General features: G+C 43.4%; 1 protein-coding gene across 1 annotated transcript in view; it reads right to left on the bottom strand.

Annotated features, from left to right (window-relative positions):
* EIPR1 (EARP complex and GARP complex interacting protein 1) overlaps positions 1 to 27,268 on the bottom strand; it is a 335,275-nt gene that overhangs the window by 130,018 nt on the left and 177,989 nt on the right. Inside the window, exon 4 of the mRNA XM_056564094.1 lies at positions 18,668 to 18,824. Coding sequence (XP_056420069.1) covers positions 18,668 to 18,824 — 157 coding nt within the window. The remainder of the gene's footprint in view (positions 1 to 18,667; positions 18,825 to 27,268) is intronic.

Genomic DNA, 27,268 nt, shown 5'->3' on the forward strand with positions numbered 1-27,268 from the left:
CGAAAAATTTGCCGCAGCTCATACTTGAAGCAGAAAACTTACTGTAAGCCTGCCCGTGTGAATGTACCCTGTACGTTCACATGGGGGGGGGGGGGGGGCAAACCTCCAGCTGTTTCAAAACTACAACTCCCAGCATGTACTGACAGACAGTGCATGCTGGGAGTTGTACTTTTGCAACAGCTGGAGGCACACTGGTTGGAAAACCTTCAGTTAGGTTCTGTTATCTAACTCAATATTTTCCAACCAGTGTGCCTCCAGCTGTTGCAAAACTACAACTCCCAGCATGTACTGATCACCGAAGGGCATGCTGGGAGATGTATTTATACAACAGCTGGAGGGATCGCAACTACAACTCCCAGCATGCTGGGATTTGCAGTTTTGCAACATCTGGAGAGCTACAGTATAGAGACCACTGCAAACTGTGGCCCTCCAGATGCTGCAAAACTACAAATCTCAGCATGCCCAGACTGCAAACAGTTGTGTGGGCATGCTAGGAGTTGTAGTTTTGCAAGATCTGGAAGGCTATAGTTCAGAGACTACCATATAGTGGTCTCAAACTGTAGCCCTCCAGCTGTTGCAAAACTACAACTCCCAGCATGCCCAAACAGCTCTCTGGGCATGCTGGGAGTTGTAGTTTTGCAACATCTGGAGTGCTACAGTATAGTGGTCTCGGACTGCAGCCCTCCAGATGTTGCAAGGCAACTTACCGGCTTCCGTCGTATCCAGGGAGCTTGCTGCACGACATCGCCGCCCGCCAATCTCCGACGCCGATCGTCGCCCGCAGCCTCCGCAGATCGGTAAGTGGACTCCGGCGCCGGTCCTCTGTCATTTCCCCGTTCTGCCCCGCCTATTGTGGGTGGGCAGAACGGGGAAAACTAAAGTTAACCCCCCCGCCCCCGATCTGCTATTGGTGGTCACGTCTAGACCACCAATAGCAGGGATAGGAGGGGTGGCACCCCTGCCACCTCACTCCTATCTCTTCAGGGGGATTGTGGGTGTCTTAGACACCCGCGATCCCCCTTATATTGCGGGTCACCATAGACCCGTAATGACCCGGAATTGCGCAAATCGCAAGTGTGAATTCACTTGCGATTTGTGCCGATTGCTGACATGGGGGGGTCTGATGACCCCCCTGGGCATTTGCGCGGGGTGCCTGCTGATAGATATCAGCAGTCACCCCGGTCCGGTCCCCGCCCTTGGTCCTTAAGTACCAGGGAGCGAAGGCGCCCTTGGTCCTTAAGGGGTTAAGATCAAGATTTTATAAGGATTTTATTACCGTATGAGGATTTCAGGATATAACTTTCTTACATAACTGTATATCACTTTTAATAATGCAGAGTAACAGCGTGAAAACAGTGTGAAATTTCCATTCCAGACTGTCTGGGATCCACATTTTCTACATATTCTGGTTGTAAGCCTATTAACACGTACATTTCACAAGGTGTTTTAACAACAGAATTTAACACTGTTAGTTTTACACCTAATTAGTAATGAACAGTTTGCTTTTTAGGACATCTACCATAAATATGAAAAGACAGACATCCACGTGTATTTACAAATAGCGTCAATCATTCCGCCAGAGGTCCCCGCAGGTGGGTCGTTCCATACCGAACACCCCATAGAATGGAACGTGTCATACGATAACAAAAATCTGCTTTGAGTTTCTATTTTTTCTTCGTTCTATTTGCCATCTGCTGAAGTCCATACCATTTTCACCTCTCCGCTTTCATTTCGTATCCAGATGCTTAAATTATCACCTTTTAATTTCACAGCCTTCATTTTCATCAAATAATGCCTCTTGATTTTTTTCATCCTTGCTTACAGATAGCCCCAAAAATAAGCTGGCCTATTTCTTTTTCAGTGTCCGAAGCTAAAATCCTTGTGCGGTCGATGCATGTAACATCACGGCTGCCTATTAAGATGTAATTTATCATGGGACCAATCAGTGCAGGACCAATGTTCTTGTATTATAAAGGCTTATGTAGCCTTCAATTACCGTGACAGTGGGGAGAACATCTTTTAATAAAAGAGTTACGTCAAATCTATTCATTAATTCTAGAATCCTACAAAGAAGAGCGACAGCAGAAAAAGACTACATGGTCTGTCTAGTTTGTACCTTTATTATTTCCTTATTTAATCTTCAGACAGATTTATGTTTATCCCAGGCAGGTTTACATTGACTTACTGTGGATTTATCAACCACATCTGCTGGAAGTTTGTTCCAAGCGTCTACTACACTCTTGATGTTGCTTCTGATTATCAACCAACTAACCTCAGATTGTGCCCCCTTGTTCTAGGGTTTATTTTTATTAAAATCACTTAATTTCTGACACCTATTAAAGGTTTTAATGCCACTTCTTATCCTTCTTTCTTCCAAGCTATACGCATTGGGGTAACTGTATTATTGCAAATGCTCCAAAAACATTCATACAGTACATGCCTTGCCCATTTATAGTGTTTTAGGCTTGGCTTGGTAATGATAGTGCATGGTTTAACAATGGGTGAGGATCAGTGAAAAAGGAGGCATGGCTTGAATGCAACATCACACACCAAAAATGTTGCCAAAATTTTAGCATAATGTAAGCAAACTAAGAACTTTTGGAATTACATTGTGGCATGATATATTTTGATAATTGGGTCTGGGTGCCAAGACCCCCACCAAGCCAAAAGTACTCAGTTAAGGGATGTCCCACATAGAAGACTTATCAATAAACTACAGTCATTGAGCTCGGACTCCCATATTGTTGAGTGGATTAGGCAGTGGCTGAGTATTGACTACAACCCTCTGTTGTCTGTCAGAGAATATTCAGAACAAGGTCTTGTTACCAGTGGGGTCCTCAGGGATCTGTACTGGGACCAATTTTGTTTAATATCTTCATTAGTATTATTGCAAAAAGTCTCGATGTCTTTTTGCTGATGAGACAAAGATATATTCGGGCAGAAAAGAGAATATTTAACACAGTCCTGACCTCAGTATCTGAGGAAAGGCATTTAGGAGTAATTATTTCAGAAGACTTAAAAAGGTAGGAAGACAATGTAATAGAGCAGCAGGAAATGCTAGCAGAATGCTTGGATGTATAGGGAGAGGTATAAGCAGTAGAAAGAGAGAAGTGCTCATGCCACTGTACAGAACACTGGTGAGACCTCACTTGGAGTATTGTGCGCAGTACTGGAGGCCGTATCTCCAAAAGGATATAGATACTCTAGAGAGAGTTCAGAGAAGATACTAAACTAGTACATGGATTGCAGGAAAGGTTAAAGGACCTTAACATGTACAGAAGAAAGAAGAGAGAGAGGGGATATGATAGAAACTTTTAAATACATAAAGGGAATCAACACAGTAAAGGAGGAGAGCATACTTAAAAGAAGAAAAACTACTACAAGAGGACATAGTTTTAAATTAGAGGGGCAAAGGTTTAAAAGTGATATCAGGAAGTATTACTTTACTGAGAGAGTAGTGGATGCATGGAATAGTCTTCCTGCAGAAGTGGCAGCTGCATGCATGGGATAGGCATAAGGCTATCCTGCATATAAGAGAGGGCCAGGGACTATTGATAGGATTCAGATATATTGAGCAGAAAAGATGGGCCAAATGGTTCTTGCCAACACATTCTAGGTTTCTATGTCCTTTCCATGGATTTATAGCCTTTCTAAAAATCTGTACATTAATTGATACACTCTACATGCAGAGTAGATTGATACAAGACCGAACTGAATATGTAAAACTTGTTTTTCCAATTTGTGGGGGTTTTAGCACCTGGACCTCAGCAAAGGAAACTTCTGACATGTTAGTATGGCATGTTAGAAGTTCATAAAAATGATAGGTACCCTTTAAACTAGCAGAGTGACAGGAAACTTCTATGTGCATGGGACCTAGAGCCCCCCCCCCTGGGAAAAATATACAATTATAGAACTCTATATCTTCATCTACTGATCCCACAACAGTAACAAGTTTGGAACCTCTGCTCTAGTACTATAGGTACTGCAACAGCCCAAACAGCTCTTCTATAGGAATAAGTTTTATTTTACTCGATATTATTAATTTAATTCACAATACTTATCTTTATCTAGTCCCTTTTAGTTGAGAGAATATTGGCAGAACAATGGAATTCTCCAAATTGTAGTTAGAATTGCCGAAGCATACGCTAAAGTCAATGGACATCCTCTGCTTCTGACGGGCAGCATAATGCTTCATTTTGATGAAGACTTGAACTGCAGTTTCTTGGTGATAGCAGCTGATCAAGCAGAGAAGGAAAAATTGGCTCCCAGTAGTGGAACCCCTCCTGAGATAAGCTTGGCTTTTGGGGGGACCCTTTATTTCAAAAGGGGTTATATATACAATGTAACAATACTTAGCGGAATAAAACCACAGGAGACAGGAGGCAGACACAATGGAGTCATCGTGATTGACTATTTTGAAATCAAAAGAGTAAAAATCCATTTCTTTGCCTTTTTTTTTTACTTAAATCAGCAGAAAACCTGTTTTTCCACTTCCTTCCACCTGATGATTTAAATGGCATCACCTGAACAATGCTGCTCAAGGAGAATCAGAGACTTAGGCGATTAGTAATGCCGCCATCAACTCTGATAGCAGAAATTCACTAAATTGGGACAATCGTCTGCTGAATGGCATTGATGCGGGATGGCAAATAAGGATGTGTGTGAAGTTACCTGCATTCAAGGTTAATGATTCCACCAATACCTTTTTCCCACAGCTTCGCTACTATGGTGCCTCACTGAGCTTATATAATTTACAAAAGAACTTACTAAATAAATGATGGAAATTTCTACAATAAAAAAAAAAAAGAAAAAATAGGAATTACATCATATATTCTATAGTAAACAACACATTACCTTCACTCTCCGAAGTGTTACATATTTTAAAGGGAAACGGACATGTTGACCAAAGAGTCTGATCTCTTTGCATTGTGTTATGAAGCAGAAGAAGCTGAACAGACTGATCTAAAGTGTTGTGGGAAAAGACTTAGTAGAACTAAGCTTCATAACCAATTGCATTTCTAATTTTTCTGGGTGTTCCTAGGTGGTTTACAACTTCAGTGGGGAAAAAAAGTATTTAGTCAGCCACCAAATGTGCAAGTTCTCCCACTTAAAAAGATGAGAGGCCTGTAATTTTCATCATAGGTATACCTCAACTATGACAGACATTATGAGAAAAAAAATCCATAAAATCACATTGTCTGATTTAAAAAAAATATATATTTTCAAATTATGGTGGAAAATACGTATTTGGTCACCTACAAACAAGCAAGATGTCTGGCTCTCACAGACCTGTTACTCCTTCTTCTCCTCTGTTCTCCACTAGTTACCTGTATTGATGGCACCTGTTTGAACTTGTTATCAGTATAAAAGACACCTGTCCACAACCTCAAACAAACAGTCACACTCCAAACTCCACTATGGCCAAGACCAAAGAGCTGTCGAAGGACATCAGAAACTAAAGTGTAGACCTGCACCAGGCTGGGAAGCCCGAATCTGCAATAGGCAAGCAGCTTGGTGTGGGAGCAATTATAAGGAGATGGAAGACATACAAGACCACCGATAATCTCCCTTGACCTGGGGCTCCACGCAAGATCTCACCCTGTGGTGTCAAAATGATCACAAGAACTGTGAGCAAAAATCCCAGAACCACACGGGGGGCTAGTGAATGACCTGCAGAGAGCTGGGTCCAAAGTAACAAAGACTACCATCAGTAACACACTACGCTGCCAGGGACTCAATTCATGCAGTGCCAGACATGATCTCCTGCTTGAGCCTGTACATGTACGGGCCATCTGAAGTTTGAGAGCATTTGGATGATCCAGAAGAGTATTGGGAGAATGTCATATGGGCAGATGAAACCAAAGTAGAACTTTATGGTAAAAACTCAACTCGTCGTGTTTGGAGGAGAAATAATGCTGAGTTGCATCCAAAGAACATCATACCTACTGTGAGGCATGGGGGGGGGGGGGGGGTGGAAACAACATGCTATATTGCTGTTTTCCTGCTAAGGGACCAGGACCACTGATCCGTGTAAAGAAAAGAATGAATGGGGCCATGTGTCGTGAGATTTTGAGCAAAACCTTCTTCCATCAGCAAGGGCATTAAAGATGAAACGTGGCTGGATCTTTCAGCATGACAATGATTCAAAACACACCGCCAGGGCAATGAAGGGGTGGCTTCGTAAGAAGCATTTGAAGGTCCTGGAGTGGCCTAGCCAGTCTCCAGATCTCAACCCTATAGAAAACCTTTGGAGGGAGTTGAAAGCCCATGTTGCCCAGCGACAGCCCCAAAACATCACTTCTCTAGAGGAGATCTGCATGGAGGAATGGACCCAAATACCAGCAACAATGTGTGAAAACCTTGTGAAGACTTACAGAAAACGTTTGACCTCATTGCCAACAAAGGGTATATAACGAAGTATTGAGATTCACTTTTTTTTTATTGACTAAATACTTATTTTCTACCATAATTTGTAAATATTTTTTTTTTTAAATCAGACAATGTGATTTTATGGATTTTTTTTCTCATTAGGTCTCATATTTGAGGTATCCCTATGATGAAAATTAGAGGCCTTTCATCTTTTTAAGTGGGAGAACTTGCACAATTGGTGGCTGACTAAATACTTTTTTGCCACACTGTGTGTACATTTACACTGAATCTTTTTACACACTAATATATATCAGTTTGATCATTACCTCTTGCTGTATAACATCTTCAAGGATAAGTCAAGGTAAAAAAAAAAATCTCAATAAATGTCCTGTTTTCCCAGGAAAGGAAATATAACTGTGTGTGTTCTAAGATGTACACAGTTTATGCCCTGATCACCAATGAAATGTCACTTTTATTTCAACTTACTTCTAACATGTTATGAAGATCTATTAGAAGTTGTGAGGAATCATATGTTGATCTCTTTCACCATTCACTATGGTGTTGGATCTGACTGCAGTGCTAAGTTGGATTTCTTGGCAAAGCAAAAATATGGGCCATGAACCGTATATAGCCAAAGTAAAGAGGCTGTCCACTTGGATATTTTGTTATTCCAAAGTGGTAAACTGCCTGAAAAAGAAATAAATAATACAAGCCTTCACACCGCATTGCATACGTCCCATTCAGGGTCCATTCAATTATGGTTGTTTTTTCTTTCGCAGAACGGACCCTGTCAGGTCCCTATTTACTTAAATGGTGTCTGTCAGGGATCAGGTAGTTCACGAGAGTTTAGTGGAGAAGAAAAATTGTGCATACACAACGCCGATGGCAATGTGAAAGAGGCCTTACCTACCTCCTCCATCACCCACCACTTCCTTGTATCCTGATGAACTTTATCAAAGCACAGGTCACTAGCTAAGAGGGCATTCCCAGAATTTTTGGGTGTGTCGTGGCTGACTGCCGGACAACCGTAAATGTCTTCCAACCATAGGCCATAAGAAAAAATATGCAGCATGCCCCATTCATTTAGATTTTTTTCAGAAATGTAGGGCAACACCGTGGTTCAGTGGAAGTATTGTGGCCTTGCAAAACTGAAGGTCTTGTGTTTGAATCTGACCAATAGCAAGACTATATGGAGTTTATATAATCTACCTGTGTTTGCCTGGGTTTCCTCAGTGTACCCCAATTTCCTCAACACATAATTAATGATGCCCACCCAGCCAATCTATGATTGGTTGAGAGAGCATTTCCTGAGTGCAGGAAGCGTTAAGCCGTGAAGACCGCCACCGTCTGAATGACACTTGTGGATTATTGGAAGTTTGTGAGTAATTATCTACTTATTTTTTTATCCCACCGTCAGCACTTAACCCCTTAAGGACCCAGCCCATTTTCACCTTAAGGACCCGAGCATTTTTTTGCAAATGTGACCACTGTCACTTTAAGCATTAATAACTGTGGGATGCTCTTACTTTTCATTTTGATTCAGAGATTGTTTTTTGGTGACACACTCTACTTTATGTTAGTGGTAAATTTTTGTCAATACTTGCATGATTTCTTGGTGAAAAATTCCAAAATTTTCAGAATTTTTTTTAAATTTAGCATTTTTGTAACTTTGAAACTCTCTGCTTATACGGAAAATGGACATCCCAAATAAATTATATATTGATTCCAAATAAATTATATATTGATTCACATATACAGTATGTTTGCATCATAAAGTTGACATGTTTTTACTTTTGGAAGACATCAGAGGACTTCAGAGTTCAGCAGCAATTTTCCACAAAATTTTCAAATTCTGAATTTTTCTGGGACCAGTTCAATATTGAACTGGATTTGAAGGGCCTTAATATTAGAAAGACCCCATAAATTACCCCATTATAAAAACTGGACCCCTCAAAGTATACAAAATGACATTCAGAAAAATGTTAACCCTTTAGGTATTTCACAGAAATAACAGCAAAGTGAAGGAGAAAATTCAAAATATTCTTTTTTTACACATGTTCTTGTAGACCCAGTTTTTGAATTTGTAGAAGGGGTAAAAATACAAAATGTGTAACCCAATTAAGGAAATACCTCATATGTGAACGTAAAGTGGTCTGTGGGTGCACTAGAGGGCTCAGAAGTGAAGGAGTGACAATGGGATTTTGGAGAGTGAATTTTGCTGAAATGGTTCTTGGGGGGCATGTCACATTTAGGAAGCCCCTATGGTGCCAGAACAGCAAAAAACAACAACAAAAAAAAAAAAACACAAGGCATACTATTTTGGAAACTACACCCCTCAAGGCATGTAACAAGGGGTACAGTGAGCCTTAACACCCCACAGGTGTTTGACGACTTTTCATTAAAGTCGGATGTGTAAATGAATGTATTTTTTTTTTCACTAAAATGCACTTTTCCCCCCTAAATTTCCCATTTTTACAAGAGGTAATAGGAGAAAATGCCCCCCAAAATTTGTAACCCCATTTCTTCTGAGTATGGAAATACCCCATATGTGGATGTAAAATGCAAGCGCACTAGAATGCTTAGAAGAGAATGAGCGCCATTGTGCTTTTGGAGAGAGAATTTGGTTGAAATAGAAGTTGGGGGGCCATGTGTGTTTACAAATCCCCCATGGTGCCAGAACTGTGGACACTCCCCCCCCCCCCACATGTGACCCTATTTCGGAAACTACACCCTCACTGAATGTAATAAGAGGTGCAGTGAGCATTTACACTCCACTGGCATTTTACAGATCTTTGGAACAGTGGTCCATTTTCATGGACCACTGTTCAAAAAATCTGTTAAACGCCAGTGGGTGTAAATGCTCACTGCACCCCTTATTACATTCCTTGAGGGGTGTAGTTTCCAAAATGGGGTACCATAGGGGGGGGGGCACGGTCCTGGCACCATGGGGGCTTTGTAAATGCACATGGCCTTCAATTCCAGCCAAATTCGCTCTCCAAAAGCCCAATGGTGCTCATTCTCTCCTGATGCCTGTAGATTCGCCAACAGAGCACTTTATATCCACACATGTGGTATATATATACTCAGAAGAAATGGTGTTACAAATTAAGGGGGGGGGGCTTTTTTCCTACTACCCCTTGTGAAAATGAAAAATTTGGGATAACTAGCATTTTAGTGAAAAATTAATTTTTTATTTTCACTTCCAACTTTAACAAAAATTCTTCAAACACCTGTAGACTCACTATACCCCTTGTTAAATGGTGTAGTTTCCAAAATGAGGTCAAATGTTTTTTTTTCCCCGTTTAAGTCAGAACCGCTGTTCAAATCACCTCAAATGTACATGGTGCGCTCACTCCTGAGCCTTGTGCGCCCGCAGAGCATTTTACGTCCTCATATGGGATATTTCCGTACTGAGGAGAAATTGCGCTTCAAATTTTGGGGGTCTTTTTTCCTTTTACCTCTTGTGAAAATGAAAAGTATGGGGAAACACCAGCATGTTAGTGTAAAAAATGTAATTAAATGCTTGAGTAGACCCCAACTTTACCTTTTCATAAGGGGTAAAAGGAGAAAAAGCCCCCCAAAAATTCTTAGGCAATTTCTCCTGAGTACGGAAATACCCCATATGTGGCACTAAACTGCTGCCTTGAAATACGAAAGGGCTCCGAAGAGAGAGAGTGCCATGCCTAAATTAGGGATTTGCATAGTGATGGACCCAGATGCAAGAGTTACACTTGCCTCCTCCACTCCGGGCTGCCGGACAATACTGGGAGCTGTTTTGCAACAGCTGAAGGCTCAGTTTTGTAAACAGTGCCGCCATTCCTGTCTCCGCTCCTGGGGCCCCGATCCCGCCACCGCAGACGTTTTTCATTTTTAATGGGGGGGGGGGGGTGCACTGTGTAGGGGTATATGTATATGTAGTGTTTTACTTTTTATTTTGTGTAGTGTAGTGTTTTTAGGGTACATTAATACGGGCGGGGGTTCACAGCAAATTTTCCGCTGGGAGTTTGAGCTGCAGTGGAGAATTTGCTGCATCTCAAACTTGCAGCAACAAACTCGCTGTAAGCCCCCGCCCATGTAAATGTAATATGTACATTCACTTGGGGGGGGGGTGCAAACCTTCAGCTGTTACAAAACTACAACTCCCAGCATGCCCTTTGGCTGTCCATGCATGCTGGGGGTTGTACTTATGCAATAACTGGAGGCACACTGGTTGCAAAACACAGAGTTTGTTACTTAACTCAGTGTTTCGCAATCAGTGTGCCTAAAGCCGTTGCAAAACTACAACTCCCAGCATGTACGGTCTATCAATGAATGCTGGGAGTTGTAGTCTGCAACAGCTGGAGGCACACTGGTTGCGAAACACTGAGTTAGGTAACAAATTCTGTGTTTCGCAACCAGTGTGCCTTCAGCTGTTGCATAAACTACAACTCTCAGCATGCAGTGACAGCCGAAGGGCATGCTGGGACACTACTGCAACTCCCAGCATGCCCTTTGACTGTCAGTGCATGCTGGGGGTTGCAGTTATGCAACAGCTGGAGGCACACTTTTTCATAGAAAAAAATTGCCTCCAGCTGTTGCATAACTACAACCCCCAGCATGCACAAACTACCAAAGGGCATGCTAGGAGTTGTAGTTCTGCCTTCTGCTGTTGCATAACAACAACTCCCAGCATGCCCTTTTGTACATGCTGGTAGTTGTTGCTAGGCAACAGCAGGAGGAACAGCCTTACCTCCTGCTGCTGCTGCTCTGCCGGATTGTGCCTGCCGCCGCTGTCTCTGCTCCTCGGGCCCCGATCCCACCGCCGATGCCGGGGATCACGGGCCCCGGGTCCAGGTGAGGACTTCCGGCACCCGCTGTCACCCTCCAGAACAGGGGTGAAGCGGGTGCTTTTAGGGACACCCCCACAGCAGGAGTCCTGATTCGTTGGCAGGTAACGGCCGACGAATCAAGAAGATCGTGAGGTGGCACCAGTCCCACCTCACTCATGCTGCTAAAGGATGATAGGTGCCGTCTTGGACAGCACTATCACCCTTTTTTCCGGGTCAATCTGAATTGATTGGCGATTTGCAGCGATCGCCGACATGGGGGTGGGGGCGGGGGGTGTCTCAGGATCCCCCCAGGGATTTGCATGGGGTGCATCTCTGTTTCGGTACAGGTATGCCCATGGTCCTTAAGGGGTTAAACACAGAAAATAATTCCATCGGACAACCCTTTTAAGGTTGAAACTCTCTTTATCGATCACCACGGTACGACTAAAGAACAACTTGCTCTACTTACTCCTTGGTGCGTCACAACCTGTAGACAGTCAACTCGTAGATAACCTGACCCTTAACCTTAAGTTGCAGTGTAAGATCTGCAATACCTTGAAAGAAATTAAATGAGCAATGAGTACGAAATACCGAATTACAAAGAATTAAATAACAGTATGGACATGACATTTCTCTGCACATATGGAAAGGGTTAATGGTTCATGTAACCCCTCCCCTGCTGGGAAGCTAAGCTGTAAACAGAACGCTGTCTTTCCTAGCACTGGCCATTAACAGTGACAAGAGAATGAGATATTTTAAAAATAAAATAGGACAGCAATAAAGGGAAACCATAGGAACAGCAATGTGTTCTCGGCAATTACGTTGCTGCTGGGTCTTTTCCTGTTACCCGCTGAGCAGATTTTTTTTTTTTGTTCAGAAATTCAAACAGAACAGGTATGAAGTGTCACCGCCAGGTATGTGTCTGCATGATCTTACTATACACCTGGGACACAGACAGCAAAAATCCTTGTGTCATTATTCTTCACTGCTAAAGCACTGGTGCAAAAGCCAACAGGAGAGCAGAAGCATTGTCTAAGCTGGGAAACGAGGCCACGCGAAGCATTAGTCGGAAGGAAAGATACAACTCATTAGGTGGTATGTTTCGGTGGTCATGGCACCAAAATAAAATAATTAAAAAAAGATTATTTAAGTGGTAAACTATACACAGTTGCCCCCTGTCCCTACCCCTGTAAAGCTCTCCTATACATTGGGTAAAGGGCACTATCCTGTTTCTTTGTTTACGAATCTGTATTGCTTTTGTGCTATATATTTACACCTCATCATGGAGGTGTAAAAAGGTACATGGACTGTGTATGTATAAAAATAAAAAAGCATATTCTTTCTTAAAGGGGTACTCCGCTGCTCAGCGTTTGGAACAAACTGTTCCGAACGCTGGAGCTGATGCAGGGAGCTCGTGACGTCATAGCCCCGCCTCCGCATGACGACACGCCCTGCCCCCTCAATGCAAGTCTATGGGAGTTTGTGCGACAGCTGTCTCGCCCCCTGTCATGGACTTGCAGTGAGGGGGCGGAGCGTGACCTCATAAGAGGGTGGGGCTATGAAGTCACGAGCTCCCGGCATTAGCTCCAGCTTTCGGAACAGTTTGCTTCAAACGCTGAGCAGTGCAGTACCCCTTCAAAGGTAACCTGTCATATTCTATATACACTTATCTGTGAGCAGCTTGGTATAGAGGAAGAGGAGACAAGCAGATCAATACAATTTTGTTGGAAAATATTCTGTATAGCTTGTATTTTATTTATGTAAATCTCTTTTCTTTCTATGTTTAGTCCATCAGATTGCCCTAATCAGTGATTGACAGCTTTCCCCATGAGTATTCCTACAAAGATAGCTGTCAATCACTAAGTAGGGCAGCCCACTGGACACCTAAGCTCATGAGGAGGGGTTTAAAGTTGTATTGAAACTTTTCTTACAAATCTATACATCAATCTGTTCAGATGATTAAAAGACGCCTGCAGATCAGACACCAAGTGCAACATGACAGGTTTCCTCTAACCCCTTAAGGAAGCAGGGCATACATTTACACCCTGCGCCCACAGATTGTGGCTTTATCAGCAGCCTGGACCCATGACTAATGCCGGACATCACTGATCAAAGTCTATTGGACGCCACGATCAGAGTTGATTGCGGCGTCTAAATGCAGGAAGCTGATCGTGACTTCAGCGGCAGAATCGCGGGGTCACAATCAACGTACGCAGGGTCCCTACCTGAAAAAGTCCTGTCAGATCAGTGCTTCAGCAGCCTGCATAAGTGGAGTACTGATAACGCGAATAAATGCTATTGCGCAGCAGTGAACAGCATTTACAAAAGAAAAAATGCATTTAATAGTCCCCTAAAAAGTTTTTTTTTTTTTAACATGTTAAATTTGACTTTACTTTTATTATTTTTCAAATAAATTAATGTAATCAAAAATAAACAAAAACACATGTGGTATCACCAAGTGTGGAACTGTCCAAACTATTAAAATATCATGTTAATGAAACCACACAGCAAACTACATAAATATAAACAAAATACCAAAATCCAGAATTGCTGATTTGTGGTCACTTCATATAATCATAAAAAAATGAATAAAAAGTGATCCAAAAGTATCATCAAAACAAAAACGGTACAGATAAAAGCTGTAGATCAGGACACAAAAATGAGTGATCATATTGCCATGTATACGGAAAAAATTAAAATAAAAAGAGTTATAGGGACCAGAAGAAGACCATTTTAGGCATACTCATTGTCAAAGAGCTATATTATTTTTCTAAGTAGTAAAATCAACAAACCTATGAATTGGGTATCATTGTAATCGTACTAACCTACAGAATAAAAATTATGTGAAATTTTTACTGAAAAGAGCACTGTGTGGAAAAAAATCGCTTTCATATCACTGAAAAGAAATAATACTTAAATATGTTACTTACTAGTTCATGCAAATGCTTTACATGTATTTTATGCGTCTAGCTTCTGTATTAGACTCTTAAATCCCTCTGTACTTCTGCTTACTCATTCTGGAATCCACTGCTCATTAGGGGATTTTCCCAGGCAGGAATAAAGCCCATCCTCACTTAACATGCTTTTCACTTAACCCCCTCCTCTCTTTTTTCATGCTGCAGTCTGATAGGACAGGAGTGAGCACAGAGGAGTGCTGCTAGTCCCCACCCTCACTTCCTGGCCTTTGTCCAAGCCTGTGCTTTAGCTGGTATAAAGATGATGTTGAAGCCGGACAGGATTATGTTTGAATGGTATGGGGACCCCTAGTGGTCTTTTTTTTATCAGCCATGATTTCTATAAAAAGGAGATCATATTTTTTTCTTTATGAAGTATATTAAGAAGGTTAATGTTTTGCCAACATGTACAAAATATAAAAAGTTTTAGATTCTAACCATTTAGTGCTGGTTCAGGTAGTCGTCATACATGTTTCTATGGTAGTTAGTCAGCATTGCTCTTAATTAACTTAATTCGGCCTTCTCAGCACACAAATAAAACTGAACATTCTTACGAAGCACTATGCTGCAGCTTTCCTCAATGAAGGGAGAATGTAGCATGAATAGCCATTTATTGGCCGCCCACACTTCATTTCTTCTTAGATGGCCTCCAGAGGAGTAGTTGAGTAGCAGAGGTCATCTGATTGGAGCACTGCTAAGGGCACAGTTACTGGCTGAGGCACTGTTAAAGTGGATCGGTCATAGGATCATCCTTAACTAAAGTGGTATTTGAGCAAGATTCTTCCTTGATTAATTTTAGTAAATGTGGGACACTGTACATGTTTTGAAAAAACACACAATCAGGGTGGTGCTGCACCATTGGGTCTCGTGAGAATGCTCAAGGGGTGCTGTGACACTCCGACGCTCAAGAGCGCAACTAAAAAAAAAAGTTCTACCTGAATCTCTAGCAGACTTGCCACATGCTAGGCATGTCTGTGAAAAGTATCACCCAATCCCCTTCTGGGCTACAAAAACATCTTCCCTAAACAGTAATCACCTTCAAGGCTAAAAGGGGAATTATACAATACAGAAATTTAGGTGCATTATTGTGGTAGATGTATACAATGACATTGGCTAACCCTCAACACTGATGTTAAAATTGAGACATTCGCCAGTATATCCTTATATGAAGGACATACCAGAGCCCGCACACCAACGCCAAGGTTTCTCAAATGGCACGGGACCTAACGCTAACCTACCTGTGCGTGATAAGCGTTGGTGTGCGGGCTCTGGTGTGTCCTTCATATAAGGGTACACTGGCGAATGTCTCAATTTTAACATCAGTGTTGAGGGATAGCCAATGTCATTGTTTACATCTACTACAGTAGTGCACCTAAATTTCTGTATTGTATTATTTTAATTGTTACACATCCACACTGTTTATCTGGTGTAGGATTCTATTGTGGCACTTGTAGTCCGCTGCAGGCATCCCCCATTGTATGCATTTTTATGCTGGGGATCGCCCCTATCAACGGACTACAAGGGCAGTATCTGCTCCCCCAGTATAAATGCACAACTGCATTTGGGGTTGAGCACCTCCAGCCATTTGAGACCACGTTTTTTTGTTGTTGTTTAAAAGGGGAATTATGAAGAAAAAAAAATGTTTTCATATCAACTTGCGACAGAAAGTTATACAGATTTGTACATTACTTCTATTTTCAAAACTCAAGCCTTCCAGTACTTTTGAGCTGCTGTATGTGTGGATGGAGTTGTGTATTCTTTTCAGTCAGACATGTTGCTCTCTGCTGCCACCTCTGTCCATGTCAGAAACTATCCAGGATGAGAGGTTTGCTATGGGGATTTACTCCTGCTTCGTACAGTTACGGAAATGGACAGAGTTAGCAGCAGGGTGCACCGTATCTGACGTGAAAGACTACACAACTTCCTCCAAAGCAAACAGCAGCTATGTACTGGAAGGCTTGAGATTTTTAATAAGAAGCAATTTGAAAATCTGGTACTAGTTGATCTTAAAAGTTTTTTCTCCAGAATACCCCTTTAAGCCAAGAAGGTGATTACTTTTGGGGGAAGATGCTATGAGGAAAGGATGATGTCCTGAAGGCGAGTACTGTTGAGGGACGGGTGAGATTCGAAATCTGAAAGTGATTACTGCTCAATGGGAGAAATGGAGCTTTAAAGGGGTATTCCGGGAATTTTTTTTTATTGGACTATGCTACAGGGGCTGTAAAGTTAGTGTAGTTCATAATATAGTGTCTGTACCTGTGTGTGATGGTTTTCTCACAATTCTTATGTGATTTTCATCCCAATATTTATTTTTAGCAGCATATTTTCCCAGCTTGCAATGCGGTCGAGACCTGACTCACTAGTCAGCTAATGACAGGGAGCCTGTCTGCTTCAATGGGTGGAGAGAGCAATCTGCGAGTAATTCAACAGCTGGAGGCACTCCAATTGAAAACCACAGCTCTCCAGCTCATTTATGTTTCAATGGGTGGGGTAGCTGATGTGTGGGAAGGAGGAAAATGGTATCATGGGATTTGTAGGCAAACAAGAAAACAGGAAATACAAGTTCAGAAAAAGCTAGCCACAGTGTTCTGGTAATCTCACAGCATAGCCATTTAGCCCAAGACAAGCGCAGATCCTTCCTAATCATGTCCATTACTGTCTGCCAGGTATGTACTAAAATCACCTTATGCTGGATAACCCCTTTAAGTTCTGAATGTGATAACAACTGGGGAATGGATGAGTTACAGTCAGGGCCGTAAATGTTGGCATCCCTGAAATTTTTCAAGAAAATGAAGTATTTCTCATAGAAAAGGATTGCAATAACACATATTTTGCTATACACGTTTATTCCCTTTGTGTGTATTGGAACTAAACCAAAAAAGGGATGAAAAAGAGCAAATTGGACATAATGTCACACCAAACTCCTTTGGAAAAAATAACTGAAATCAGTGGCTTACTATAACCATCAATAAGCTTCTTACACCTCTCAGCCGGAATGTTGGACCACTCTTCCTTTGCAAACTGCTCCAGGTCTCTCTTATTGGAAGGCGCCTTTTCACAACAGCAATTTTAAGATCTCTCCACAGGTGTTCAATGGGATTTAGATCTGGACTCATTTCTGCCACTTCAGAACTCTCCAGAGCTTTGTTGCCATCCATTTCTGGGTGCTTTTTGAGGTATGTCTGGGGTGCCCAAACTTTTGACCCCCACTGTATATCCAATTTGCTTTTTTACCTCCTTTTTTGGTTTAGTTCCAATACACACAAAGGGAATAAACATGTGTATAGCAAAACGTGTTGCTGCAATCCTTTTTTGTGAGAAATGCTTCATTTTCTTGAAAAATTTCAGGGGTGCAAACATTTACAGCCATGACTGTATGTGCCCTGAAGGTACTTACTGTGGGTGGTTAAGGGGATTCCATTTTAGCCCTGAAGGTGATTACTGCTGCAGGGAAGGATGAGATTTGTCCTCTAAAAGTGATTACAGCTGAGGGGTATGCAATGATATTGAGCCCTGATGATGATTACTAATGGGGGAATAAGACTTGAGCTCTGAGGATGATTACAGTTGGGGGGGGGGGGGGGGGGGATAAGACTTGAGCCCTGGGGATTATTTCTATTTAGGGGAATAAGACTTGAGCCCTGAGGATGATTACTGTTGATGGGGATAAGACTTGAGCCCTGATGATTATTACTATTGGGGGAATAAGAATAGAACCCTGAGGATGATTACTATTGGGGGAATAAGACTTGAGCCCTGAGGATGATTACTGTTGGGGGGATAACACTTGAGCCCCGAGGATGATTAATGTTGGGGGGATAAGACTTGAGCCCTGAGGAGGATTACTCTTCGTGGGATATGACTTTGAGCCCTGAGAATGATTACTGTTAGGTAGAAGATGAGATTAGAGACCTGAATCTGATTACCGCTGGGGGATGAATGTGATCTGAGCTCTGAATCTGATTATTGATGGAATGGATGAGCTTTCAGCCCTGAAGGTGATTTCTACTAGGATAGGAAAAAAGGGAGTGAGATTTAAAACCTGAATGTGATTACTGCTGAGGAGGGGAGTTTTAAGCAGCCGAACAACTGCAGGTACAATTGCAAATACTGCCCCAAATCTGCCCTGAAGAGATAAGCGCAAAGTAGGGGGCACATATTCAACTAAGAATTAAGCCCAGGTGTTACATTATAAACATAAAGCTTTTTTATTCCATTTAAAGTAACATTTAGATGCTAATAGCTAAAAGTGATTTACAGGTATTGTGCTTAAAATTTTTACCAAAGGTAAAGGTAATTTTTTCCCCCTAGAGTTGCCCCAAGGCTGAATAGTATAGGAGGACAACAGCCTTAAGTGTTCTGCTAAATAAGTACTAATCTTGAGGTGACAACTATGTTACAAGAAAAAATAGAAACATTTAGTGTTCTCTTGTGTTTTGGAGAAGCAACCCCCACTTGGATATCTTCATATTACTCTTAGATCATCCTTTTAAAACTGTTCAAGTGATTTGCTGTCTGATACATGCAGAACATTACCAGGCCATATTGCTTTGGGCGTCGTTGTCAAGGTGACACAGAAGCTCCAAGACTTGGGTGTTGTTTGATGAATCATCGGGGACTTCATGGTTCCCAGCCTGCAGTTCCTTTGGTATCCTCCACACTGCCGCACAATATGTGACTTTGCTGTCTGAAGCTGAGAAACAGAGAAAAAAAATAAACAGATCAGTAGATGTAACGCACACTTGGAACGGCTGCACTGGCACAAAGCACAGGAGCCATGCACAGCTGTTGCTTGAAATATTTAAGGCCTTATTTTTTAATAAGCAGCAGAATGCAGAGAGGAGATAGAGGGGAAAAGCCTGAAGTCGCCAATCAGTTCTTTGCAGAACTTGTAATTTGCATATGTTTAACCCAGTTTCTCCATGTTCTGAAACCAGTGTTCATGTTTTGATGAAAATGTTATTCTTCTGGGGGGGGGGAAACAGAATTCCTAAACATCATCCTTTTTTATTGTGCAAATTAAGGTGGATACTAAATTGGCACTTGTCAAGCAAATGGTTTATATAAGAGTTATAACTTAATTACTACTGTGTAGAAAAAATAAATAAATATAAATAAATAAAAAAATGATATTATATATATATATATATATATATATATATATATATATATATATATATATATATATATCTCCCTGGGAGCTCCTGCCATCCTGAAGGAAATAATTCCATATCCCCGCCATCCTGTGATTTTAGTGTACTTGGACACTGCCTCTGTACCCCTCCTCCTGCTCTGGAGACACTTCCCTTGGAGAAATTGTCTGCATCTGGGACCTAGCTGCCTGCTTTTTCTCCTCGTGGACCCCTCTGTGGTCCTTGATACCTGGCTGCCTCCCTGCTCCCTGTGCTGCCTCAGGACATCCGCTGGCTCCCTACCTGCTCTGGCTGTCCTCCTGTACTGCTTGATCATTCTGGGGGCTGCGGAGTGCTCTGTGGATCCCTGCGGGTTGCCGGGGCCTGGTGCCGGCTCCCGCCACCTTGGCTGCCCGCAACGAGGTTGTTCCCCGCCATCTTGGATAGCCGCCGGTCCCTGCTGCTATTCTGGCCTGCCGCCTGCTGTCAGAACTCCTCCATCCTTAACAGCCTGGTCCTCTGAAGTCTCCTTCGTGTGCCAGGCGGGCGGGATGATTGGTGCTGCAGCCTCTGTGAGGTGGTGTGTGGTGCGGGAGCGCTGTCGGGACTAGCTCTCTCTCCTGGAGTGCCGAAGAGTGCAGGGCTGCGCGCCAGCATGGCTGTTTTCTACTGTCTGCTGCCTAATCTCACTCCCGACTGCTATTTCCTGTGAGGGGCTGGCGGTGCAAGACTGTGGAAGGTACGGGGACTGCTCTACATTACTGAGGGAGACTGTCAGTGCCTGCTGTGGAGACAGTAAGTGGGTTTCCTGTTTGCTGGGGCTTCCCTTTGCTGGGGGCTGCTGCTGTCTCTATCCCCTATATTGGACACTGCTGCTCTTGTCTTTATTGGAATCTGCTGTTGGGGGCTGCTGTGCCCTCTAAGGTGCTGGTGATAAATAGTCCAGGCCTGAAGATCTCTATACCCCCTAGTTGCTGGACTGTGGTGATACTCTGCCTGCATTTCCCTGCTACACCCTGTGCCTCCTGGGACACATCTAGCTACGTTCAGTGAGGCTCTTTTATTCCAGTTTATGGCTTCTAATGTGGGAAGGAAGAATAAAGATGGTGCTGGAACCGCTCAAGGGGCTGGAGTCTCTTCTAGTTTGAGAATTAAGCTGGCCATTAAACGGGAGGTAGCGGCGAAGTTAGAGAGGTTTGCTCTGAGGCCTCTGTCCGCAGATTTCCCTGATCGTAGGGGTGCACCCCTCCCCATGGCTGACAGTGGAATATGATGCATTTCTGCAGGCCTCTGTTGCGGACTCTCACGTCTCTTTGCCCTGCACTCCATCTGCATTGTCTTCCGTGGCGGCTGCTGCTTCATATAGGCCTCTTGCTGAACCTACACTAGCCGCGGTCTTTGCTGAGATACGATGGTGTAACATGACTCTCTCTCAATTGATTGCTCAGATGGGAACTGTACAGCTGTACAACTTACATTTCTCTTATCCACCATGATCTGCAAAGAGTGACCGATCACACCTCTGCTGCGGAAGGCAGAATAAGTGAGGTGGAGGATGCTGTGGTTCCTTTGGTGCGGGACACCACCAGACATAGTCAGGACATGGCCTTACTCAAAGCTAAAGCTAACGACCACGAAAATAGGTTACGCCACAATAATGTGCGTATTGTGGGACTCCCAGAAAGATGCGAGGGTCGCTGTCCCACGGAATATATGGAAACCTGGCTCAAGAATGTGTTTGGCACTGATAGTCTGACCCCTCGCTTTGCTGTTGAACAAGCCCATCGGGTCCCTGCCTGACAGTTTCCCCCCGGCGGCCCACCCCGGTCTATGCTTGTGAAGATCCTCCACTATCGGGACAGGGACTTGATTCTTCGGCTGGATAGAGAGAGGCAACCTGTCACTGTGGATGGTCATGTTTTTTGCTTCTTCCCGGACTTCTCGGCAGGGGTGCAGAAGAAACGTGCCTCATTTATTGATGTCAAAAAGCAGCTGTACTCCTTGGACATCCAGAATGCTATGCTATATCCTGCTATACTCTGTGTGATCACCATGGGGACCACTCATTTCTTTGAGGGTGTTGATGCTGCTGCCCATTGTCTGGACACTCATGAATCTCAGCTATGTCAGAGGGCTTGCAGGGGCTCCCAAGGCCCTGCTCTGGATTGAACTACTACTCCTGCCTTTCATTCTCATTCTGGATTGTGGCTGGTGTTTTTGTAATGTGGCTCCGGTGATTTATATGCTTTGCCTATGTTTCTCTTAATGTGGTGGGGCAAGATTGTTGTTCAGGGTACTGCTGATTATTTGCAATTTTTCATTTGGGGGGGGGGGGATGTGGGGGTGTTGGGTGTTTCACAGGTAGGGTTCTATTACTGTGTTTTCTTGCGGGATAAGTTGTAGGAGTGTGCTCGATTTATGCTTGGCTGGTTAAATAAGTTTTGCTGTATGCTTGCACTCGTCTGTCTCTCTTGTCTGTCTCTTCTTATATGCTGGAGATTGGTTGATCCTGTATGTTTTGGAGGGTGATGATTACTGGTGTGGGCATATTAGCGCCCCTTGGTGCCGCATGCCACTGTGTGACCAAGTTTGTTTTCTGATGTGGGGTGTTTGTTTGTTGTGTTTTCTGTCTCTTGCTCACTTTCTGTGTGTTATGTGCATCCGGTCATTGTGAGTGTGTTTGCTGGCCTCCTCCTAGAATGTGTGGGCTTTCATGTTCTATTATGGTTGTCTTTTCAAAATGGCAGTCTTTAACATAGTAGGGTGGAATGTTCAGGGGTTGGGGGAGATTTCTAAACGTTATGCAATTTTTAATTAGGTAAGACAGTTCCAATCCGCTATCCTTTGTCTTACAGAGACCCATTTGACAGCGGAGAACACTGCAGTTCTCCATCGGAGCCTGGGTCAGTCACTCATTTCATTCCACTTTCTCCTCTCATGCTCGAGGAGTTAGTATTCTAGTTCACAAATCAATTTCCTTTAAAGTTCTTTCCACTAATATTGATCCGGATGGGCGGTTTGTCCGCCTACTGTGTGAAGTGTCTCACCGAACTTTCATCCTAGTGGATCTGTACCAACCACCCCCCCTCCCCCCCATTTAGTGGTGTTTTATTGCATCGTGTTCTATCCATTGTCTCTGTTTTTTTACTAAACAACACTATTTTGACTGTGGGGAAGGTACGGGGAAACTGTTGGCTTCTATTGCTCGTGCTTAGCAGGGGGTGACGTATATCGGTTGTCTGTGGGATAGTCAGAGGAAGGTAGTTACCGAAGATGGTGATATTTTTCAGGTGATGTTGGACTTTTACTGGGATGCCTATTCGTCCAAAACTGCTTGCTCTGAAGCGGACTATGTGGGCAGGGTGTCCTTACTAGGGATCGACCGATATCGTTTTTTTTAGGGCCCATTCCGATAATCGGTGGAGGTTAGGGCAGATAGCCGATAACTTATACCGATATTCTGTATAAGTTATTGGCTATTTAACCCCCCCGCGACACCGCTGCAGATCATTGATTTAAAACGGACGCTTTAAATCAATTCACTGCAGTGGCTTTTGCGGTGCCATAGGCCGCTGCCGCCACCCGCTTCTCTCCCCCTGCCTGTCCGGGGGTTCTGAGTCCTATCACCGCCACCGCTCCCTACCGCCCCGCACCCCCCACTGCACCGCCCCGGCTCCATTGCCACCCCCATCCCCGGTTTTATACTTACCTGTTCCCGGGGCTTGGGGTCCACTCTACATCTGGCTCCGGTGGCGTCCTCCTGAGCTGTTACTGTGCGCACTGACGGGGCGGTCGCGGTGCGGCGGGTCGGAGGGGGGGGGGAGATGCGGTGCGGGGGGAGGGGCATTATCGGCTTATCAGCAAGGTAATTGCCGATACCGATAATGCCCAAAATCGTGATTATCGGCCGATAATATCGGCCAAACCGATAATCGGTCGATCCCTAGTCCTTACCCACTTTTTCTCTAGAACAGAGGGACTCTCCTATCTCTCTGAAGGAACTGGAGTTGGCCTTGAAGGATGCTGCTAATGAGAAGTCCCCGTGCCCAGATGGTCTACCGAGTGAGGTATATAAACAGTTTCAAGGGGTTCTTTTGCCACAGCTGCAGGGAGTGGTTGAGTCAGCGGTCCTGGAGGGCTCCTTGCCCAGCTCAATGATGGAGACTATTGTAGTACTTCTTCCAAAACCTTCTTCCCACTATGTGCAGGCTCTTTACAGGCCAATTTCTGATGTGAAGCTGCTGGCTTGGGTGCTCGCTATCATGTTGGATAAAGTTGTCCTATCCTTAGTTCATGGGAATCAGACTGGGTTTATGCCGGGTAAGTCTACGGTGGATAATATTCGTAGGGTGTACCTCAACTTGCAGATGGCCCAGGAGAAGGCTTGCTCCATTTTTTCACTGGACACTGCCAAAGTATTTGATAGCATTGAGTGGAACTATTTCTGGTGAGTGATGGGTTCTATGGGCTTTGGTTCTAGATTTCTTTCCTATGTTTCTTTCCTTTTGTATCAGAATCCTGTTGCACGTCTTAGAGTTAATGGTAGGCTATCTGTACCAATTGAATTGCAAAAGGACACGCTGCAGGGGTGTCCCCTGTCACCTCTGCTCTTTGCTTTTGCTATTGAGCCTTTGGCTTGTCATCTACTGATGTAGAGGGGTTCCGGTATGGGTCCATTGAAGAGCGCGTAGCGCTTTATGCGGACGACATGTTGTTATTCCTAGGTGATACGGCCTGATCCTTGGCTCCTGTCATGTCCTTAATCTCTGTCTTTGATTCCTATTCTGGCTTATTGATTAATTGGGACAAATCTGTATTTATGCCCCTTGACCCATTGCCTAATGTCCCTCAGATAGCTTACCTCTCAGATTCAAATAGTTACTAGGGGATCTGTACTACTCCTTCACTTCATGATTTTATTCCCCATAATCTCACTCCTCTCCTGGATTAGAGTTCTCAGAAGGTGGTAGTTTGGTGTAAACTGCCGATCTCGGTGGTAGGACGGACTAACCTGACAAAAATGGTACTGATGCCGCAGCTGCTGTATGTTCTGCTAAATTTCCCAGTGTGGATTGCGATGGCTCACTTTTAGACAGTTGGTCGGGGGAAGGGGGGTGTATGGTTCGGCTAGAATTAAATTGGAAACGCTACAAAGGGGGAAGTCTTTGAGGGGCCTCGCCCTTTCGAACCTATGGTTTTATTATCTTGCTTCACAATTACACCAGATTAAAGGCTGGGCGAGTGCTTGCACGTTGGGTCCTACAGGTCGGCTATTTATGGTTAAACATGGGGGTCGTGTGCCGCTTTACATACTGGAGATTGGTGCCCTTACTAGACCTCCTGACTCCTCCCCCACTACTCAGCTGTTGTGCAGGCTTTGGGGTCACACACGAAAACTGTTGGGTATTACGGGTTGCATTAAGTACACTCCGATATGTGGCATAACCCTGGCCTGCCTGCCTTTTACTCTTTTGTAGATGCCAGCTTTTGGGAGGAGGGGGCTTAGAACAACTAGCAGTCCATGGAGTGGTCAGGTCCTTTGGGGCTCTGCAGGAGGAGTTTGGCTTGCCGCACTCCTCGTTTTATTGTTACTTGCAGCTACGTCATGTGTATGAGACAGTGCAGATCACAATCGTTGGCTATTCATACTAATGTAGTTTTGGACTCTGTGGTTACGGAGTCGGCCGGGTCATTTCATGGTTGTATGGGGAATTGTTGAGTTTCTATCATTAGCAGTTCCCTTTGACTGAAAATATATAAGTGGGAAAGAGATATAGGTGTTCTAACCGATGAGGAATGGTCTTTCCTGCTGGCGTTTTTGTCACTGTCTGCGTCTAACCGGTTGTCTTAGGCTGCATTCACATCTTGTTTTTGCAATATTGTTCCCGTATCAGGTTTTTTGTAAAAACCGTAAGTCTCAAAACCGGCCCAAACCGTATACACCTCTGTACGGTTTTAAACCATATACGGTTTGAAAACGGATGTCCGGTTGCATACGGTTTAATAAATAAAAAACACGGATATGGTTTTATGTTTGTCTTTAATTAAATAAAGTTCTTCTTGTTCTATTTGTGGGAAGAACTTTCGTCGTGCACTGCTCATGTGCAAACTGCAAAACCGTATTGTGCAAACCGGACGGAACCGTATGTGCGCACATACGGTTCAGTACGGTTCCCATTGACCACCATTTAAAAAAAAAAATGTATACGGGTTGTATCCGGTTTTTCACCCAGACATAAAACAGTAATAGACTACGGTTTTGTGTGCAGGAAAAAAAAACGGATAAAACCGTAAATGATGCAAAACGCACACAACCGGATGCTACGTTTGGCATACGGTTTTCAATTACATGTCTATACATACGGTTTGCAATACGGTTCCATGCAGTTTTTACACTGAAACCGGATACGGGAACCGTATTGCAAAAACGAGATGTGAATGCAACTTTATTTGTTTCTCCTGCACAGGGTGTATAAGACTTTGTTGTTCCTACATAACAATGGAGTCTTTTTGCTGAGGACACAAAGATATGTAACAGGGTTGATGTTCCTGGAAGGATACGCCAAATGGAAAAGGATTTAGGCAAACTAGAAGAATGGTCAGAACTCCGGCAACTGAAATTTAATGTGGATAAATGCAAGATAATGCACCTTGGGCGTAAAAACCCTCAGGCAGAAAATAGAATAATTTACACAGTTCTAACCTCAGTATCTGAGGAAAGGGATTTAGGAGTAATTATTTCAGAAGACTTTAAAGGTAGGAAGACAAGGTAAGAGCAGCAGGAAACGCTAGCAGAATGCTTGGATGTATAGGGAGAGGTATAAGCAGTAGAGGGAAGTGCTCATGTCACTGTACAGAACACTGGTGAGACCTCACTTGGAGGATTGTGCACAGTACTGGAGGGCGTATCTCCAAAATGATATATATATACACTCTAGAGAGAGTTCAGAGAAGATACTAAACTAGTACATGGATTGCAGGATAAAACTTACCAGGAAAGATTAAAAAAGGACATTAACCTGTTTAGCTTGGAAGAAAGAAGAGACAGAGGGGATATGATATAAAGTTTTAAATACATAAAGGGAATCAACACGGTAAAGGAGGAGAGCATATTTAAAAGAAGAAAAACTATCACAAGAGGACATAGTTTTAAATTAGAGGGGCAAAGGTTTAAAAGTAATATCAGGAAGTATTATTTTACTGAGAGAGTAGTGGATGCATGGTATAGCCTTCCTGCAGAAGTGGTCGCTGCAAATACAGTGAAGGAGTTTAAACATGCATGGGATAAGCATAAGGCTATCCTTCATATAAGATAGGGCCAGGGATTATTGATAGGATTCAGATAATTGGGCAGACTAGATGGGCCAAATGGTTCTCATCTGCCGACACATTCTATGTTTCTATAAAATTGGGGTTAGATCTGATTCTGCCTGTCCCAGGTGTGGTAGATTGGAGGGCCATCTGGTGCATATGCTGTGGGAATGTCCTCTTTTGAATACTTATTGGCGGGATGTGATTCACCCTATCCGGTCAGTTTATGGTGTGACGTCTCAAGTACCTAAAGTGTGTCTGCTGAGTCTCATAGGCTGTGGCCATGAACCCTCTATGGTGGAGATAGGGATATTGAGAGTTCTGTATCAGGCTCGGAAGTTGATTGCACAGTATTGGATGATGCCTACCTGTTCTGCAGTGGCTGATCTGATTGCTCTAGTTACACATATAGTTCGATAGGCTGAGCGTAAGTTTGATGGTATATGGGGTCCTTGGGTGTGTAAGTTTGACCCCTCCGGTGATGTGCCTTAGGTTCCTATTTTCTTTCTTTCTTGTGGTCTGGGTGTTGAGTTTATGTGTGGTGTGCAGTGCCTGTCTATATTTTGTTTTTTTCTGTTTTGTCGCAGTTGTGGATGTTTCCCTGTGAAATGGTAGTATTGCATTTTTGTGTCCTGCTGTTTGGTACTGGGTGATTGCATGGAGGTCTTGTTTACTGCTCTCAGTTTCTCTTTTT

This window comes from Hyla sarda, chromosome 3 (assembly GCF_029499605.1).
Source record: "Hyla sarda isolate aHylSar1 chromosome 3, aHylSar1.hap1, whole genome shotgun sequence".
In the NCBI taxonomy this organism is placed as follows: domain Eukaryota; kingdom Metazoa; phylum Chordata; class Amphibia; order Anura; family Hylidae; genus Hyla; species Hyla sarda.